Source organism: Talpa occidentalis, unplaced genomic scaffold, assembly GCF_014898055.3.
Source record: "Talpa occidentalis isolate TD23 unplaced genomic scaffold, MPIMG_talOcc4v2.1 talOcc4.9, whole genome shotgun sequence".
Lineage (NCBI taxonomy): Eukaryota > Metazoa > Chordata > Mammalia > Eulipotyphla > Talpidae > Talpa > Talpa occidentalis.
In genome coordinates, this window is record NW_023605305.1 from 25,102,100 (window position 1) to 25,122,276 (window position 20,177).

Here is a 20,177-nt window from a genome sequence, read left to right on the forward strand (position 1 = left end):
ATTCTAGCCTTAGGAATCTTCACTGCACACATTCTGCCATATGGCCTGAGAGAAGGACGAGCTCTCTCTCTTTCAGGAGAGCCCAGGAAGTTACAGTTCATAGTAATTAGTAAATCAGTTACAAATTCAGTAAATAAATAAGTACGAAATCTTGTCAATTACCTAAGGTTAAAAAAATCCAATGTGATATGATTCTTTACCTGGAGAAGCACAATCTTGAGAAGATTAGATCTTTATAAGATCAATCACAATTCAGTGGGTAAGGACTTGGGTAGAGAAGATACAAGTTTATCTCATGATCTAGAATTTTCTTTCCCTAAAAGGACATTATTGGAGCAATGGGAAAATACGGATGTTTGTAGATTTGCTGCCAGTACTATATTAACATTAATTTTCTGATTTTAGTAACAGCACTATGCCTATAGATGAGTATGCCCTTGTTTTTAGAAAGCATATGCTAAAGTTTTTAATAGTAAAAGGATGTTAGGTATGCAAGTCATTGTCAAATGGCTGAGGAAAAAAATGTAGAGAGTAATAAAAACAAATGCGATAAAATGTCGCTTGGAAAATCTTGGTGAAGCGTATAGGGAAATTCTTTATAGGACTATAATAATTTTTCTGTGAAGCTGAAATTATCATTCAAAGTAAAAAGTTTCAAAAAAGATTCCATGAGTGTAAAATAAAAATGTATACATACACAGAATTATGAGAACCTGGAGGAAGGAGTGACAAGCTGTGCAAGGGAAGGGGAGAAGGCAAAAGAGATAGTCAAATGAGACTAGTCAGGCAAGTTTTCAAAATAAGTGACATTTGGAATAATCTTTGAAGAATGTGTGGATCTTGAATTAGGAAAAGAGCTAGGGTAGAGGGTAAGAGTACTTCAGTATGTAGATAGACTTAAAGCTGTAATAAAGCAGGGTTATATGAGACTATAAGTAGTTCTGTGTGACTCAAGACCATAAAGAGAAACAGTTAAGGTTAGAGAGAGATGCATCTCTGGCCATATGACATTTAAGTAACCTTCCAGATCTAATCTGCCAAAAGACATCGAGAGGGTACATGGCCCCTTGACCCACCCTAATGGCAATGGTGAGGCTCATTGTACAGGTAGAAACACACCTAAGGCAGTGTAGTAGCTCATAAAGATGTAAACTGGTTTCCCCTCCTTGAAAAACTTCTGATCTGTGCATGCAGGCTTGTGGCTAATCCGGATTCCCTTGGTCGTAATAATGACTAATAATGTTACTGTTATGAAACTGTTAAGACTAAGAATGGAGAAACAAATTACTTTATACATGGGTGCCCCCTAGTGATGGTGTTAATTTTTCTTAAAAGGAACTGACATTTATTGAACACCTCTTTTGAAAGAGTTGGCACAGTATTTGCAATGGCATTATGGACAGCCATCAGTGCCAATAAAATATTCTAGGGTATGTAAGCAGCAGTAAATAGAGGCAGTTAAAACAATGATTTTAAAGTCTTGACTATGAAGCATGTTTTATGATCTCTAACAAATAAGGCCAATGAAACTTGACCAATTTGGCTAAGGACATGTAAGTAATGAGGCAGGACTGGAATTTAAATTCAGGATGTCTAATTCCAAAGTCCTTCCTCTTTCCATCATATCATATAGTTTTTCTCTTACTAACTCAAGATCTACTCATTTATTCATTCATCCAACACATATTCTATATTGAAAATATACTACTGATAGATAGTAGGTTTTACAGTATGAACCAGGTATATAAATAAAGGAGTGAATAAAGAGTAATCTCAGAGAGTGATAAGTGCTTTGAAGACAATAAAAGAGAACACTGTGTTAGAGAATATTTGAGGGGTACTCAATAAAGGCTCTTTAAGAAATGACATTTGAGCTGAGACAGGCATGGCAAAAAGGAATCAGGCATGTGTAGATCTAGGGCAGAGCATCCCAGAAAGAGGTGCTAGCTGGTGTAAAGGACATAGAATGACTTTTATTTAAGAAAAAGTGACTTTAAGAAGACCAAATATACTCCAGATATACACTTAAGTAGTTATTAGTGCTTTGAAGGATGTATCTCACACTTTTTATCCTTCTTATTTTCCAAAATCACTGATAGAAACCCCTGACATGAGAATCACACTTTACAATTCTCAAAGTACTTTAACATTCATTAACTTACTTGATATACATAATTACCTCAGACTTACATACCTAATAGTGATAGCCAAATCTCCTTTGAGGCATAGAGAGTAGAGTGTGGTATAGTAGAAAGAACATTTTGAAGTCAGAAATCCATGGAATTTAGACTAAAGTCCTTGCAAATCACCTACCCTCTTTGAATGACTGGTTATTATTAAGTCTAAATGAGATAAAAAATAAGTGCCATGTCTGATATGATCTAGGTACTCAACAATTTTAGTTCTTATTCTTCCTTTCTGAGCCTTGGTTTCTTCATATGTAAAACAAGGTTATATACTATAAACTCCACAGGAATGGGGATTATGAGATTTAGAGAAATTCAAAGAGACAATCTATCAAAGTATCAGCTACCATGGGGCCTCCCCGGTGGCGCAGCGGTTGAGCGCTGGGTTGCGAAGCTGCCGGCGACCTCTGCGGCGCAGCGGTTCGATCCCCAGCTGCTCCCCGGCCACCAGAGGAGGGTCCCACATGGCGCGCAGACCTCTCCTGCCGCCCGCTGCTCCCCTCAGCAGTGTACTTCGCTCCTTCTGCCTGCTCTGCTCCCCGCTCTGGCTCTGGTGAATTCTCTCGCCCTCCCGCGCTTCTGACTGTACCCAGTGCATGTATAAACAAAACAAACAAACAAACAAATAAATAAATAAATAAACATGCCTCTATAAATAAAAAAAAAAAAATGTGTTTTCAAAGTATCAGCTACCACATTTGAGATCTTGTATGGGCTTGATCAATGTTAATGTCCTTTCTTATTAAAAAGGTGCTCATTAACATACTTCTAATCATTGTTGTAAAAGGTAATAAGTTTCATGTAGTACAAACTGGCAGATACTCAAAATGTTAAACATATTTTTGTGACATACATTCTCTCCCACAGAAATGTGTATATGAAAGATTTCGGCTTCAATGCAGGCATCCATGTTTCTTTAGAGCAGATACTATATATCCTTACTATTTTAATGAAGAAGTTATCATGGGGAAAGACAAGGAATCCTCTTACCTGATGAAAACTTTTATAGAGGAAAATACTGTTAATTATAACCTGGGTATTGTGATTAAAGAGACTTATAACAGCACTTTCCAAATTTTGTGAATTACCATCCCTACTCCTCAGTATTGAAAGGGGAAGGGAAACACACACATACACACACACACACAACCCACCACCAGAAAATCCCCTTATCTAACATGGCCATTATATCCTGAAGTTTGGTTTGACTTGTATGGAGATGATATAAAGGGTAACATTAAACATCTACCATACTGTGTGAGAATATAAAAATAGGAAAAAAACGCAACGCAACTGCTTATCTGGAACAAGCTAGGTCATAGTATAGTCCCCCTTTAAGGGAAGTGGAGTACAACTCCATTCTGTACTACTTAGACTATCTGTGAGGTGTGGAGTTCACTCTATGTGTAACAATGTAAACTGAAATGATCAGGAAGAGAGTCCAGTATGATGAGGGATTTAGAAACTACCCAATATGAGAAATTTCTGATGAAAAAAGACCCGGAAGAACAAGAGTATCAAGAACTATTTGAAAAGGTTTCAGGTAAAGCAAGAAACAAAATTATAGCCAGTGGATATCTGGGAAAAGCAGATTTCAGCTCATAATAAAAAAGAACATTTGTAGCTATTAGAGTTATCACAAATGGAAGGAGCATCTTTGGAAGGTTACAATCTCTTGTCTCTGGAGAAAGTTAAGCAAGGGCTAAGTAAGTATTTCAAGCAGATGCTTTCAAGGTTAGTCCTGAATTAGATGGGAAGTTGAATTTGATGACTTCTGGGGTTTTCTCTAAGACCTAGGAGTCTGACGTTTTAGCTTCCTGACATCTTTAATATTAAGGCAACTAGCTGAATTTTAAACAAAGTAACTTACAGGTGGGAAAGAATATGGTAAAAAATGTGAAGTTTCTTTATTTACATGTTGGAAAGATGTTAAGCTCATCATGGTGGATACAATTTTTCCAAAAATTCTAATTTTTCCTTAAAAGTTTAAATTTATCTTTTTTTTTTTTTAAAAGATTTATTCATGCATACAAGAACCAGGGTACAGGACAGATGTGCGGGAGGGTTGAGAGGATTCACCAGAGACAGAGCGGGGAACAGAACAGGCAGACTGATGAAACACACTGGTGAGGGGAGCAGCGGGCAAGACAGGAGATGTCTGCACGCCAATGCTTATAGGCTGTCTTCCTTGAAGTTCACTTCTTTCAGAGAAAATGTGTACTAGATATCCAAGTCAGCTGTTCTTTCAAGTAAAGATGATGTTCCATGAACAAGGTTGTTCTACTTCAGCTTTGCAACTTCAACAATCATGTAAGTTCCTTTTCCAGAAACAACCATTATACCTGGATATTTTAGAGATGAAGAAACTGAACACAGAGAGGTTAAAAGACCTGACAAAGGGCCACACCACAAAGCTAAATCCAGGCTTTGCACCTAGATCTTTAGGTCTCCACGCTCTTTCTACTATTTTACTCTGAAACCAATATATAAAATAAGAGTGTATCACAATTAAATGAAGATGAAGAACTAAACATGTCTAGTTATAACAATGATAGGCATCAGGGTACTGATTGATGACGTCTAAGTTTCTCCAATAACCCTTGGTTAGAAGTCTCAGCTACCCCAAATAATTCATTATCAATCCTCTCTTCTCTTCATTAACATAGCAGATGATATTGAAAATGGATTCATAAAATATAAGTCTAGTTATTGTTGTGTATGTGCATATGTGCCTACATGACACACAATATGAACAATGAAAAGTAAAAAAAGAATCTGGGGAAACCCATGTGGTTTATCAGTTTCCTGGACTGGGATCCTGTTTTCATTCACAGTAGTGTATCATTGGCCTTGGCATAGTAATTTAGAGGATGTGTTCTTATTAACTTTACTAAACTTGGCTGGGTTCAGCTACGTTCTGCCAGTTGGGTTGATGCCAAGACTCAAACTCCATTCCTCTAAATTCCAGATCACTTAATATAGCATGGGTTGCTTCTTGTTCCTAACTAACTTAACATTTTCTTTTCTCCATATATAGCTCCTTTTTTCCCTCCTGACTTTATTCCTCCAGCATGGATAGAGGACTTTTAAGGCCATCAAATCTCTAGAGTGAGGAAAACAGAAGGATAACAAAACCATGCATGATGGGACCACAAGTTGACTTTAAAAGTCTCATATTACTGAAAATCAGGATTCAGGAGCAATTTCACCAAATGGTGGGCTATATCTTCTCAGGAGATGGTCTGCTAATGTATCTGGTCAAGTCTATGTCAGAGAGGAAGAAAGCACATGGTGATAAAGTACCTGCCAGCCACACAGTCAAATAAGCACATCCTAGCTTTTCTTAGCATAAGACAATGGAATCTAAAAAGCACACAAGCTCTTGCCTTATCACCATTTCACACTCAATCTTTTTTATTTTGCTCTGTTTATGAGTTTGTCAAGTTTTCCTCAGCTTCTTGATATATATGACTTTGTGGTTTTTTTCCCTAGTAAGTCATTATAGAGATTCAGAATTTCTCATTTAAAACTATAATATTTCCTCAAAAATTCACCTATGGAATTAGGGGGAATATTTAACCACATAGAGTTTTATCAACATAGAATTTCATTACTGGTTTCCAATATGACTTTGCTAAGAACTACATACATGTTAAAAATAGGGGATTTCGTAAGTTGATATGTATTAACGCTGGCACACGGTAGGTGTTCCAATAAAAGCGTGCCAAAGAAAACTACAAGGGTCTAAGTATTCCCAAGAAAACAGCAGGTAAGGTCAAATTTATGAGCTGACATGTCACATCTCACTATTTCCAGGAGTTTGAGAGATGCCAGTAGTTGATTACACATGCCAAAAACTGCTACCATTCTCAGACATCTGTGCTTGGTGAAGGCAGCAGAGCAAACTGAGAAATCAAGGGGTAGCTTACGGAAGTTAGAAGAGAGGCATGGGACCTGATTTTTCTGTTCTTTAAGCAGATATAAATAAAATCAGTGAGAGAATCCAGATCCCCTGCTTCATAATCTTGCGCCACTCATTTCATTTCCTAATCATCTTGTTTCTATTTGTGTACCCTAAGCAAACAATCAAGAGAAAGTCAGTTGTGGGAGTACTAGTTCATTGCACAAATCAGTCATAAATGTTTATTTTTCCTGCTCAAAAAAACAGAATAAATGCCTCTGTGTGCAGTACCCTTTTTGTGTGGTATTTGGAATCATAATTCAGATATAACTAACATGTAGTGAGTTTCTACTTTGTGCTACATGGTGCTATGCACCTGCATATATATTTCCTCACTGCAATTACTTCATTAATCCAGGAAGTAAGCATTTCTTTATAACCTTCACTGAGTCTAGCACTGATAATATGAGGTTGCTCTACAACTGTTAGATGGATGGATGAATAAAGGCCAGACTTTCTAGATGTGATTAGAATATACCAGGCCAAAGCTGGAATAAGAATAGACAGATTTGAGATAGTGAGAGAGAGAGAGAGAGAGAGAGAGAGAGAAAGAGTGTGTGTGTGTGTGTGTGAGTGTGTATAAAGAGGAAATGGTGTATTAAATAAAGGCAAGGCCTAGACTTAACATATTTGAGTATAAAAGGGAAAATAGTCAAGTAGTCATATGGCTGTCTTCATGAAGGGTGCCAAAGAATCTGTTTTCTTACTGGCCAAAAAGCCCACCTTTTCTGACATGCCTTGTCAGCATACCTTCTCAGGTATGTTGAGCAGCATAATGGTCACCAGAAGCTCCCTGAAGAGAGGACATGTTCCTGTTTGTTGTGGCTCACTAGAAAAAGAATTTGTGTGGAAGGGTAGCAGGTAGTCTAGGTGTAGAGATATACATATATTTAGTGTCAGAGAGGTGGGTAAGTATAGGTTCTGGAGATAAGAGCCTTTTGAGACTTATTTTTGGCCACTAGGTTTCCAGTTTAAAAAACAGAACACTAGGTTAAATAACTTTTAATTTATTGTTAAGTTGTAGAGGCACTCTCATTTTTGTAACTGAGTGAATAATGGATTCAATGACTAGCTCATGACTTGATAGTTAGGACTTGAGTGGATGGATGAATAAAATCAGACAGTCCATCAGTTGACTTACATGCTGTGACATTCAGGTTAGGCTTAGTTACTTAATGCTTGCTGCTATGCTAGTTTTTTCCTGTATCGTTTAGGGAATTATAATTTAATATTTTCTTTCTGACCTAGAATCCAAAAGTAGTTTTTCAACAGGAAGAGATCAGCCATAAATTATGGAAAATACCTTTTAAATATTTTATGGGGTAAAGGGAAAAGATGTTCTAAAAGATTTGTTTTTAAACATCAACTTCTTATTCTCCATATCAGTGTAATACCCTTGCAAATCCACCACACCATGTATGAGATTTTGAATTTCTCTTCTATTATGTCACTGTTAGGCTAGACTGAAAGGAGAAAAGAGGCATGGTTGACCATTTACTCCAACAAGAATGCTCAAGAGCTGCACTTCTATTTGAGTCCCATATTTGTATCAGCATATAGAGAGCAGAAAAACCTAGCTATACTATATGAATTCACAAAAGACTGATGCATAATTTAGAATAGCAATATATTAAACTGTAATAGAAATATACTTAGAATATAAATCTATTTATATCTTATAGGTTCTCTTCCTGTTATATAACTACTAGGGAGCTAAACTATAATCTGAAACTGGTTTGCCCAGGCTAAAATTAGAGCTAGGTGGAATTAACTGGATGACTATAATGGCTAAAGACCTAATTAGATAGATGACTGGATCAAGAAGATGTGGTACATATACACCATGGAATATTACTCAGCATTCAAAAAAGATAAACACATGCAATTTGCAGCAACATGGATGGCGTTGGAAGGGATCATGCTCAGCGAAATAAGCCAAAAAGAAAAAGAAAAATACCGGATGGTCTCACTCATAGCAGGAATCTAGAAAACTTAAATAAGGGACCAGGAAAATGAATAACTATAAGAAAGTGAAAATCAAAATCAACAAAAAACTATGAACCAGAGACACTTTTTGGGGGGTGAGGGGCGGGAGGGGAGGGATTGGGATCAGAATGGGGCGTTTGCAATTGTATGGGGGAATATAAAAATAAAATTTATTATTTAAAAAAAAAAAAGACCTAATTAGCATCATAGTCATGACAAATGAACTGAACTCTATTTGGTTTTTAAATAAAAAAATTAAGCATACTTCTGTTTCAATTTTAACTCATACATAGGGGTGATAAGCTTAAAAATCCCTCCTTTTATGACCAAGTACCCTGGATTAATCAAACGCTTATTATTTGTTGATCATGAGAGTTGCTTGGCATCAGGCATTTAGGAGCTAAAAAGGATACTACTGGTTCAGCAAAGGAGAAACAGTATTCAGGAGTGCTTTTAGGGAGGCAGAGCACTAGATGGGTAGAGGACAGAGCTAGATGACATATCTGGAATGAGTAGGGAATAGTCACAGGAGTCATCCATTTCCAGTATCAGGAACCTATACCATATTATAGGGATAGGGAAAGGGAGAGCCTTTAAGGATCATCTAGTTTAACCTCTTACATTAGGAATAACTTGCTCATAGACAAAAGCAAGTCTGTGACCAGCTGGGACAAGACCCCAATTCAATCATCAGATTTTATACTATTCTCCTTCTTTCCTATTTCACATCAGGAGCTGGAAGCCAAAGTGCTATACTGGTCCTACTAAAAGACAGTTGGTCCTACTAAAAGATCTCTGTGATCTCTCCCTCTAGACTTAGATATCAAAAGAACAAAATGATTAATCCTCTGAACTTCACTTTTCACACAAATACAATGTATCTGATAATTATTACACTGAGTTCAGCATTACCGGGAAGATAAAACAACATGTGAAAAGGAAAATGAAATGAATATTGGCCTTTTTTTCCTACCCACTTGAGCAAGAAACAATGTCATATTACTTTTGGATTTCTTAACATTTGTACATGATAGGAAGGAAGGAGGAGATAGCATGGCCAGAAAGAAAACAGGCTTACACATAGAGAACATCTTGTTTTGTGAAGTGAATTGAGTAACCACATTTTTTCCATATTGTATCACTTGCTCCTTATCCAGGACACTGAGATGGCTGAGGTTTTGCTATTACTGAGCCTTACAATTTAGGACCATCTGAGAGAGTACAAGGTGGGGGAAGAAGAAGTTGTTGGGAGGAAACAACCTGGTTCCTGGAATTATGACTGATGGACCTGGTCTGAAATTGCTATCAGGAAGCAGGTCTCTACCTTCTAAGCCTGATCCTTCTGGCCATCTTCTTTTAAAAAAAATCTAAGATCTCCAGAAAAACACAGAAGAGGAGAGGAAAATGGTTAGCAAACTCCCCTGGAAGCATTCCCACACAGTGAGTCATAATTCTAATCATCATGTGTGCGGTCAGCAATTCCTGGACACAAAGACACTCAGCTCTTCTGATTCCTGAGAACTGCCCAGCTGTTCTAGATATACCAATCAAAGTAACAAGCGTTCTCTGGATAAGACAGTGAGAAACACAACATAGTCACTGAATATAACCTGGAGTTCCAAGATTTATTCTGGTTTGATCTCAAACGATGATGACTCCACTTCCAAAGCACCTCTCTTGCTGCTGTATCCACAGAGATTTTATTTCCCTGGGATTGTAGAGGGATGACAATGGGTTTCTTATACTGACCCCCAAGACATTTGTTTATTGAAGTATATAGAGGAATACCACTTTGCTGAGCCAAGAAGAGAGTCTCACTGGGCTCCCCTTCCCTGACATTTTAAGTTCCCTCAGTGCCACTATCCTAATTCAAACAACCATCCTCTCTTTCTTGCCAAGTTACCATGGTACAACCCTTTCTCCATACAACAACTCAAGTCATTTTTTAAATAACAGCTTCATTGATATGATTCACATACCATAAAATTCACCCTAATAAAGTGTACAATTTAGTGTTTTTAGTAGATTCAGAGTCAAACAGCATCCCTATCTCATTTTAGAATATACCCATTACCCTCCAATCCTCCCCACCCCTAGTCACCTCCCACTTCTACTCCCCGTAGCCCCTGGGCAACCATGAACCTATTTTTATTTGTTTTTGTCTGTTCTTGATACCGCTCCTAAATGCAATCATGCAATGTATGGTCTTTGTAATTGACTTCTTTTCGCTTAGCATAATGCTTTTAAGGTACATCAATGCTGTACCATATATCATTACTTCATTCACTTTTATTGCCAAAAAGTATTTCATATGGATATATATTACATATCTTTTTCTCTATTTATTTATAGATGGTGAACATTTGGGCCATTTTAACTTTTGGCTAATTATGAACAATGCTGCTATGAACTTTCATGATACTCTGTGTGTGGAGTTATGCTTTTTATTCCTTTGGGCATATACTCACAAATAGAATTACTGGATCAAAGATAACTCTTTAACATTTGGAGTAACATCCAAGCTATTTCCTCAGTGACTGCAGTCTTTTACATTCTTACTAGCAATGTATGAGAATTCAGATTTCTCCATATTCTTGCAAACACTTGTTATATATAATCTGTCTTTTAATTACAGTCATACCCATGGATGGGAAGTAGTATTTCATTGTGACTTTGATTTGCATTTCCCTAATGACTAATGGCATCAAGCATCTTTTCAAGTGCTTACTGGCTATTTGTATATTTTCTTTATGAAAGTGTCAAATATTCAAATCCTTTGTCCATTTTTAAACTGGGTTATTTCTCTTTATTGTTGAGTTGTAAGTATTCTTTTATATTCTGCATATAAGAGCACATGCCCTTTTAAAAATAGATTAGATTTTGTCATTCCTCTACTATAGTACCAGAGTGACTCCCTACTGCATTTAGAATAAAATACAAATTTTCACTACGTGATTTTACCAATTTCCCTGTCAGGCAGTTCCACCTGCCTGCTTGGCATTTTCTGTCCTTAGATGACTCCTTCTTGTCATTCAATTTAAATATCACCTTTCCAGACGCATTTTCCTGAAAAGAAATTGTATCTGAAGAAGCTCTTCTTCCACAAACAAGGAAACTTTTGGGGGGTGATGGATATGTCCATTATCTTGATGATGGTAATGGCTCATGGAAGTATATATATTTCAAAAATCTTCAACCTGTATACTTTAAATATGTGCCATGTATCTTACTTCAATTAGACTCAATAAAACTGCTAACCAAAAAAACTACCTTCACAATCACACTTTCGTTGTCACTGTCTTATTATATTTTATTTCCTTATGAGGAACTGTCTATTTGGAATCACCAAATTACTACTTGATATAACTGTTTAGCTATCTCATTCCATTAGAATTCAAGATTCCATGAGGGCAGGAATACTGCTCATCTTTGTCACTGTGTTGGCTCACAATTAGATGCTCAATAAATATTTGGCTAAAGGAATGAATGAATATGACAGAGATTTAGGAAAGAGATAGTACGAAGGATGGCTCGTTATTCCCTCAGATTCACCAGTACTTTTAGACTTAAGAGGATGAAGAGTCTTATTATTTCCTTTATAAAGAGCAGATATCTCAAGTTTGATCCTGGATAATTTCCAATATCATCAACTGCTTAATTACTCTATGGCACTATTCTAGGACTTTGTGTAACTTTTCCATAGGCAGTGGTTATTTATTTTATAATAATAGTATTGTAACATTTTAAATACAGCATATTACAATGGATAATAGCAATAATCTACATTATATAGTAGTTGCATTAAATGTAATATAGTATATAATAACAGCAGTAATACAATAAAAACATTGTTTAGCACTGGTTATTTGCCAGATATTATGTAAGCGTTTTACCCATATAATCTCATTTATTCCTCACAATAACTTTATGAAGTAGGTATTCTTTAACAGATGAGGAATTTGAGGTTTGCAATATGAACTAACTGCCCAAAGCCACACAATGAGTAAAAGACAGACTGGAAGGCAAGCGTAAGTTTATCTTATGTTAAAGACCATGCAATTTCTATTCTGCTATAGTGCTTTGAATATTTTTAAAACATATTCGTATACGAAGCCTTTAAGACGTAAGGAAGATGTGTACCTTGAGAATGACACTAACTCAAACTCCAAAATGGGTTAGGAACAAAAGTAAAAGCTGAAAAGCTAGTTATCTGAGCATCAGGATATTTAGAGCGAGGAATTTTTACTTTATCTCATACTCCATGTCTAGCTTCTTTGATATTTTATCCTTACTATTTCTGATTACTCTTGGGTACACCATGTTGTCGACCTAATTTGCTGGCCCTTGCTCCTCTGCTTAGAAAGGAGGTTTATTGGTGAAAATATGCTGACCATGAAAGGTATAGGTAGTCTCCCTTATCAACGTGGGTCCTGGTTTCAAGAGCTCACAGAAGGGCCTTTACCTTTAGTGCCAGGCGGCTGTAGGTTGTCTCCAGTCAAGGAACACCAGCCCACAGGGAAGATGTCTCGGGAGTCGAAGCGGCACCAGTAGTCAAAGGCCCCTCGCCACCCATCAAAAGTGACAAGCACCTCTGAGCCCCGAACCTCCCCAATAGTGGCTGGGCAAATGAAATGAGGGTTCTTCCTGTCCACAGCTTCTAGCTTCATTCCCATTTTGAAGTAGTTGTGGGGAGGCGATGGTGGTTCCTAGATGAGAAACAGAAATACGCATCCTAGACGGAGAGAGAGGCCATATATGCCAAAACACTGCTCCCTCACATGGGTGATTAAAAAGAGAATGCTAGGTAAGATTCATAATGGAGAATGAATTTTTCTTTTAAATGAATTTCAAAGTATACCAATGTATTACTTTGTTACTTCTAATATTTTGACTTCAGATCATTCTTTTTAGAAATAAAAGTAACATAAAGTTGAATCCCCTTTGTTCCTTTCCCCTAGCCCAATTCCTTACATATATTTTTATATTTCACTATATATGTACATATCCATTTGCATACTTTAAAATTTTATATAAATGGTATTAATCTGTACTATCATTCTACAACTTGCATTTTTGTTCAACATGTTTTTGAAATTTACCCATGTTGATAAATTTAGCTCCATTTAGCTTCATTTAACTGCTAATAGTATTCCATCATACATACATCTCACTATTTATTCATTCTCTTTTGATGAACATTTAAGGTTATTTTGTATTCAAGAAGTGTTCACTATTTCAAAAGAGTTTTAATGGTCATTCTCACTCGTTTCTTTATACATATGTAGAAGGGCTTCTTTAGGTTATATACCTAGGAGTAGAATTGTTGGGTTATGGGGTAGATAAATACATCTTCTGTTTCAGTAAAGATTGGTAAGTTGTGCTCCAAAGTGGTTGTTTTATTATGTACCCTCACCAGCAATATGGAGAGTTCTTGGGTACTGATTTGTGATGTAGCTGCACAGATAGTTTCTGAAAGTGTGTCTGATACTCTATTTTGTTCCTCTGGCATTACTGTATGATCTTGCACCAATAACATAGCCTTATCAAATATATATTTGGTAGAAAACACCCTGTTTTGTCATTTATCAATATTGTTTTGGCTATTTCCTTGATCTTTCATAAGAATTTCAGGTTCCACAGAAAAATCTCACTTGGATTTTGACTGGAATCCCAATAAATCTGTAGATTAGTTTGGGAAGAAATACCTTCTGTATATAAGATATTGAGCCTTCCCATCCATGAACTTGACAGACAGCATTTTCCTCTTGTATGTATAGTTCAATATAGATTTTAAAAATTCCTCTATTAATATTTCATGGTTTTTACTAAAAATTTCCTAGCATATAATAATTTGTTGCCATTATAAGTGCTATTTCTTAAAATTTTTATTTTTAAACCCTCTGTTGCTGGTAAATAGCAATGCAACTGATTTTTAAAAACTGATCAACTGATTTAATGCTGATTCGTTTATGCTGACTGATAAATGTGTGCTTGATTTATCAATTATTGAGAGTATTAAAATATCCCTCAGTTATTGTGGATTTTTCAATTTTCCATAAGATTCTGTCAAATTTGGCTTTACATATATTTTGAAGCTATTTTTTTTAGAAGCACACTTGTAATTTTTAATTTCTTGGTGCACTGTGATTTTTTTCAGTGATAGTAAGCACTTTAATGCTTTATAGCATCAAAGTCTCCTTTCTCTAATTTTAGTATAGTTAACATCAGCTTTATTTTATAAAGGTTTGCTTGGAATATCTCTTATATTCTTTTACTGTCAACATTTTTGTGCCCTTTTTTTTGTTGTCATATTTAACAGTGTCTTTTGTAAACAGCATATTGCCAGACTTAAAAACAATCTAACTTATGTCTGACTAAATTGATGAGTGTAAGTTCATTTCTCATGATAAGTGATATATTCAAATTTATTATCATGATTATATTGTCTACATTTCCACTTGACTTATTTTCAAAGTTCTTTACAATCAAATGAATTTTCTTCCCCTTTTCTCCTTCTATTGATTCAGATGTTAACATTCTATTTACTGTCTTTTAGAGGATCCCTTTAAGAATGTATAGCTGCACAGTTGTCACAATTAAGTCTAAACTAATGTTTATCTCTGGCCCCAAGAACCTGAAGAGTATTTTAACTATTCCTGAATTAATAGGTGTCTGATAATTTGGTTTCATATTGTTATACTGACAACTAATCATTTTGTTATTATTATTGGTTTACAGTGATAAAGCTTCATTAACTTTAAGTAATTGTTACCTAATCTTTCCTCACCATTACTTCTTGCATCTTACTTTCTGGGTTCAATAACCCTTTTCCTGAAATATATTCTTCAGTTGTTCTTTCAGTGGATACATTGGTATCTACTTGCACTGGTTTGTTTGAAAATGTCTTAACTTCATATTCATTCTGAAATAATAATATAAAATAGATACAAAATTTGAGTTGGTCAATTGTTTTTTTCTGAGAACCTTGAAGATACTATTGTGTTATTTTTGGCTTGTATAACTGCTGTCAAAAAATATGCTGTCAGTCCAACTGTAATTCCTTTGAAGTTAATCTGTGTGACCACTTGTTCAGACCTTCTCTTTTCACTTTAGTTATACCATGATGTTTTAAAAATGTATTTATCTTTAGTACATACACTTGAAAATTCTGGCATTAGTTTTTCAAATAATACCTTTTTCTAATTTATCTTTCTAGATTTCATGCTCAGCATATAATGGACCTAATATTTCCTTTGTCTCTTTTTAATATTTCCATGTTTATCTCTCTGTTGCATGCTGGGGAAATCCCTTATACAGTTTTTTCAGTTAATTCTTCTTTATCTATGTCAAGGTTGCTTATGTTAAGTTTTTATTTTAATGGTTAAGTTTCAGTTTTAGATGTCCAATTTGGTTTTTTCAATTCTTATTTTAAAACTAGGGTTTTGAACTTTCCTCATTTTAAGAATTCCTTCTTTTCATTCCTTAGTAATTTCTAAATACTTAAAATCTCTACCTGATATTTCTATTATCTAAAGCTTCTGGGGTAATAAACATACTGTTTGTTGTATCTACTGATGTTGCATCATGGTTTGCTTTGTTTTTAGAGTTTTTGAGGGTTTTATAATTCTGAGCTGAATGCTCATCTTCAGTAGCATTTCACTTTGGGGACTTCTGACTACTGGGTAAACCTGTGAGAGAGGTTTTTATTTTGCTTTTGCTAGGTACCCAGGCATAGCTACATATTATTTTGGAGTCCTTGGATAACACAGGAGGTATATGTGAACCCTGGGTTTCAATGGGAGAAGACTGTGTTATCAGAGGCGATGACTCCATCCCCAACTCTGTCCAGAGACACTAGCAGATACTCCTCCTCATCAATGTGATAATCTTTTCACTAAGGAGTAAACATTCAAGGAATCTCATCTGGTTTTTGTGTGGCAGTCTCAGGCCCTTTTCTTCTGACTTGTATAGGCCCAAAGTCTCAACTCTATTGAGACTATTAAAAGATCCTTGGAAAATAAGACTGGGAAAGCCTTTCAAAGTTCCTGTAGATTCAGTATATACATTTAACACTCTGGTTTTTCTTTTTCATTTTGCCTTCTGGAGAGTTTTCTTGCTTTTTAGTAAGCTCAGCAAAGCATTTAAATGAGTATTTGCTGGCACTTTGAGATATTTTGTAGTGAAAGGGTTTTTAAGTTGCTCATTATATTATATTCTGGGAATCAGAGCACTTTCAGAGTTTGGCATTAAGTAGCAGCACAGCAACCCTAACTCAGTCCTCATTTATCATAACTCCAACCTCACTGAAGAATTCAGCTGAGAGCAGACGGATAGCCTCATCTCTTGAGAAACAAGGAAGACTAAATACGGTTTTGGTTCTCAGTTCCACCACTTACTAGACATGTGATTTTGGGCAAGTTCCTCATACAAAAGTATTTGTTTCTTTATTAAATAGATTAAAAATTCTTATTTCATAAAGTTAACTGTGGGTATTAAATGAGATAGTATATATAAACCCCAAACATACTGTACACACTCAAAAAGTAGTCTTCCTTTCTCTTCGTTTAGAATATAGACCTGCATAAAGCTCCAAGATTTACAACAAGAATAGCTACTTCAGATTTATATTATGGTTTATATATTTTACTAATAAACACATTTTAATTTCTTAAGAAACAGAATTCTACTATATAGACAAGATAAAAGGACAGAGCTTATTATTTGCAGAGCTGGGACCCAAAAACCAGGAATCATAACTTAAGAGTATAATATTCCTCTGGGGATAACTGCTGTTTCAATAAGGTACTAAAAAACCATCCGCAGGACACAAACAGAATGAAAGTATTAGAGATGCAGAATATAAGCATTTGATTTTAAGCAGTTTGGAATTAGTGACATTGAAGGGACACTGTACCTTGTGGAAAATCCTGATGGGAGCCATCTCTGCTCCATTGAGTGTCTTCAAAAGGAACATGGGCCAAGAGGAGGCATTCAGCCGAAATCCTGCAGCAAACATAATGGGCAACAGATAAAAATATGTTTCAAAGGGAATGGTGCTATCAAGTTTTCCCTTGGGACTCCAGCTACTCCTGCCACAACCTATACTGTGATAGTTTCAGAATCATAGACTGTTAGGAAAGGACTTAAAGGTTAAATAGAAGAAATGCCTCATTAGACAGATGAGGAAAATGAGGCAAGTAAGAGGGAATGTAATTTGCCCATGGTAATGTTGCAAAGTAAGTAATGGAACAGAATACCCAATCAAGTGTCCTGACTCTAAAACAAGTATTCCAAAAAAATATATCATAATGCTTAAAAACCTTTGAAAATCCAAATAAATGTGAGATAGGATTAACAAATACTTAGTAAGAATGTGAAAGGGGATAATCTCTTAAGAAACCAAAAATGTCAAAACAAGTAAATCTTGGTTTGTCTCAATATATACTGTTACTATTTCTCTCTCTCTTTCTCCTTTCTCTCTTTCTCACACTTACATCCAACAGACATACACACACTGAGTACAAAACACTTTTTGATATTCATTTGTACTTAAACAACTAAGGAGCAGTTCGGATGATGAAGATGGAAGGGATCATCCTATGCAAATATATTCATTTCCTAAAAGAGGAAAGAGAGGCCTAGAGAGGTCCATTGTCACTCAGCAAGTAAATGCCAAAAAAGGGTACCTTTTAATTAAGTAATTGTAAAAATAAAATTATTATCTTAGGCCTTCCAAGTAGAGCTCGAGGTGCTTCCTTCTATTTGCTTCACCTCTATCTTGAGATGACAAGATCTAGAGCCTTTTTTCATAGTCTCCCATATAACTCAGCTTTCCCATTCCAGACAAAAGGATAGGCCACACCAAAGATGTTGGTCAGGAAATAACAACAATAACAGTATCTGTTATTACCTGAGCACTTTATTGCAGGTTAGATACTGTGCCAATCACTTTCCACTAACTTAATGAAGACAACCCAGTGAGGTAGATATTATCTTTATTTTAAAAGAGGAATAAAGTAAATTGCTTAAGATTTCAAAGTGCGCAAATGACAATGATAGGATGAAAATTCAGGTAATATGACTCTTGAGCCTACCCACTTAACCACTATGTTAAGCTAACAATATGCAGGTAAAATGCAATAGGAAGAATCACCTTTTGGGATTAAGTGTTAATAACTATAATTAAAGGGGAGTGAAAAAATGGAAATAAAAAGAGATTGACCACACCATAAAATTTAAATTTTCAGTGTCAAAGCTGGCTAGAATATAAGCCAAACTTGCCAAGTTCAGGATATTTCTTGGGATAGCACATTCATATCATCAATGGTCACCGCAATGTGGATCTTTCCATCAATTTCAAACTGCTATCACATTTTTGCTTGTCTAACTTTTTTTCCTTTTGGGAAAAAGTACTAATTCTCTGTGATTTGGTGGTGATGCCTATCACAGGGCTCTTCCTGACACTCTATTTTCTTCCTATCAAATGGTAATTGCCAATTTCTATCTCTAATACAAACCTTTGCCCTGAGTTTCATGCTTTTATTTCCAACTGCTTTATTCCACACCTCTACTTATATGTCAAGAAATCTTAGATTGGGTAAGTCTAAAACGGAAATTTTTGCTACCCTCTCCAAGCTTGTTCTTTCCTCCAGTTATCTCATCTTAGTTAACGGCACCAGGTACTCAGCCCAAATAGCTTAGAAGACACCCTTGATTGCTTTCTTTATATCACCCCTCAAAATAGTTACCAAGCCTTGGTGGCTCTTATGTCTAATATGCCCTACGTCAAATAATTTCTTGCCAGTCTCTATTTCTTTCTTTCTTTCTTTTTTTTTTTTGTGGGACCCTCGCCAGCGGCTGGGGAATGAACCAGCGCTGCAGAGGCTGAGGGCAGCCTCGCAGCCCAGCGCTCAACCGCTGCGCCACCAGGGGAGGCCCCCAGTCTCTATTTCTTACCTACTATTATACCACCCTAATGTAAGCCACAGTCAAATTTTGCCTGGATAACAACAGTCTTTTTAACAACAGTCTTTTTAACAACAGTCTTTTTAACTGGACTCTGCTTCTACTTTTTCCTCTTTATTGTCTGTTCTCACATAGTGGCCAGGGTGCTATATATTTTTTAAAAAACATAAATCATATTTATACCACTTTTATTCTTACATCCCAGAACACAATATAAATACTTTAAGCATGTTAACAAAGTTTACATCATCCGGAGCTTGCCTCCTTCTAATAACTCATCTATCATTCCCCTACTCCCTCTATTCACTGGTCTTCCAAACAGTGTCTTTCAGCTCCAAACACCATTCCCCTTTCCTTAAATTTTTAATAGTTAGTTCTTTGTTGAAACATCACCTCCTCAGTGAGGTATTCCTAGACTACCATGCCTGAAATAGCCTCCTAAATGCTGCTCCCTTCTAATTTACCCTTAGTTCTAATCAGCATCTGAATTTTTTTCTTGTAAAGTATTTACTTTTTACAAACACAGTATAAGCTCCATAAGAATTTTACCGAACAAAGGAAAACACTCCACTTATTGAATGGGTGCTAGGAATTGATGGATGCTTTATGTTATCCCATTTAATGCTCTCAAAAACCATGTATGGCAGAGCTTATCAATAATCTGGCAGATGAGGTAATCGAAATTCAAGGTTAAAAGTCAAGGTAAAGCAACCAACCAGTGGCAACATAACTGAAGTAGTAAGTGGCTGGGCTAATACTAGTTAGGTCTCTTTAACTTTATTTTATTTTATTTTATTTTTAAAGTGGGTGGTGGGAAAAAGGACTATTTTTTTTCTTAAGATTTTATTTATTTACTTATACAAGCACTGGGTACAGTCAGACGCGTGGGAGGGTGAGAGAATTCACCAGAGCCAGAGCGGGGAGCAGAGCAGGCAGAGGGCCGAAGTACACTGCTGAGGGGAGCAGCGGGCAGCAGGAGAGGTCTGCGCGCCATGTGGGATCCTCACCCAGTGGCCAGGGATAGAACCGGCGCTGCAGAGGCTGCGGGCAGCTTCACAGCCCAGCGCTCAACCGCTGCG

General features: G+C 36.1%; 1 protein-coding gene across 16 annotated transcripts in view; it reads right to left on the bottom strand.

Annotated features, from left to right (window-relative positions):
- SCMH1 (Scm polycomb group protein homolog 1) overlaps window positions 1–20,177 on the bottom strand; it is a 119,122-nt gene that overhangs the window by 37,760 nt on the left and 61,185 nt on the right. For all 16 annotated transcript variants that reach the window (XM_054691134.1, XM_054691130.1, XM_054691136.1 and 13 more), the window contains 2 exons: window positions 17,048–17,136; window positions 12,596–12,839 (listed from right to left, as the gene is read on the bottom strand). In XM_054691134.1, coding sequence (XP_054547109.1) covers window positions 12,596–12,839; window positions 17,048–17,136 — 333 coding nt within the window. The remainder of the gene's footprint in view (window positions 1–12,595; window positions 12,840–17,047; window positions 17,137–20,177) is intronic.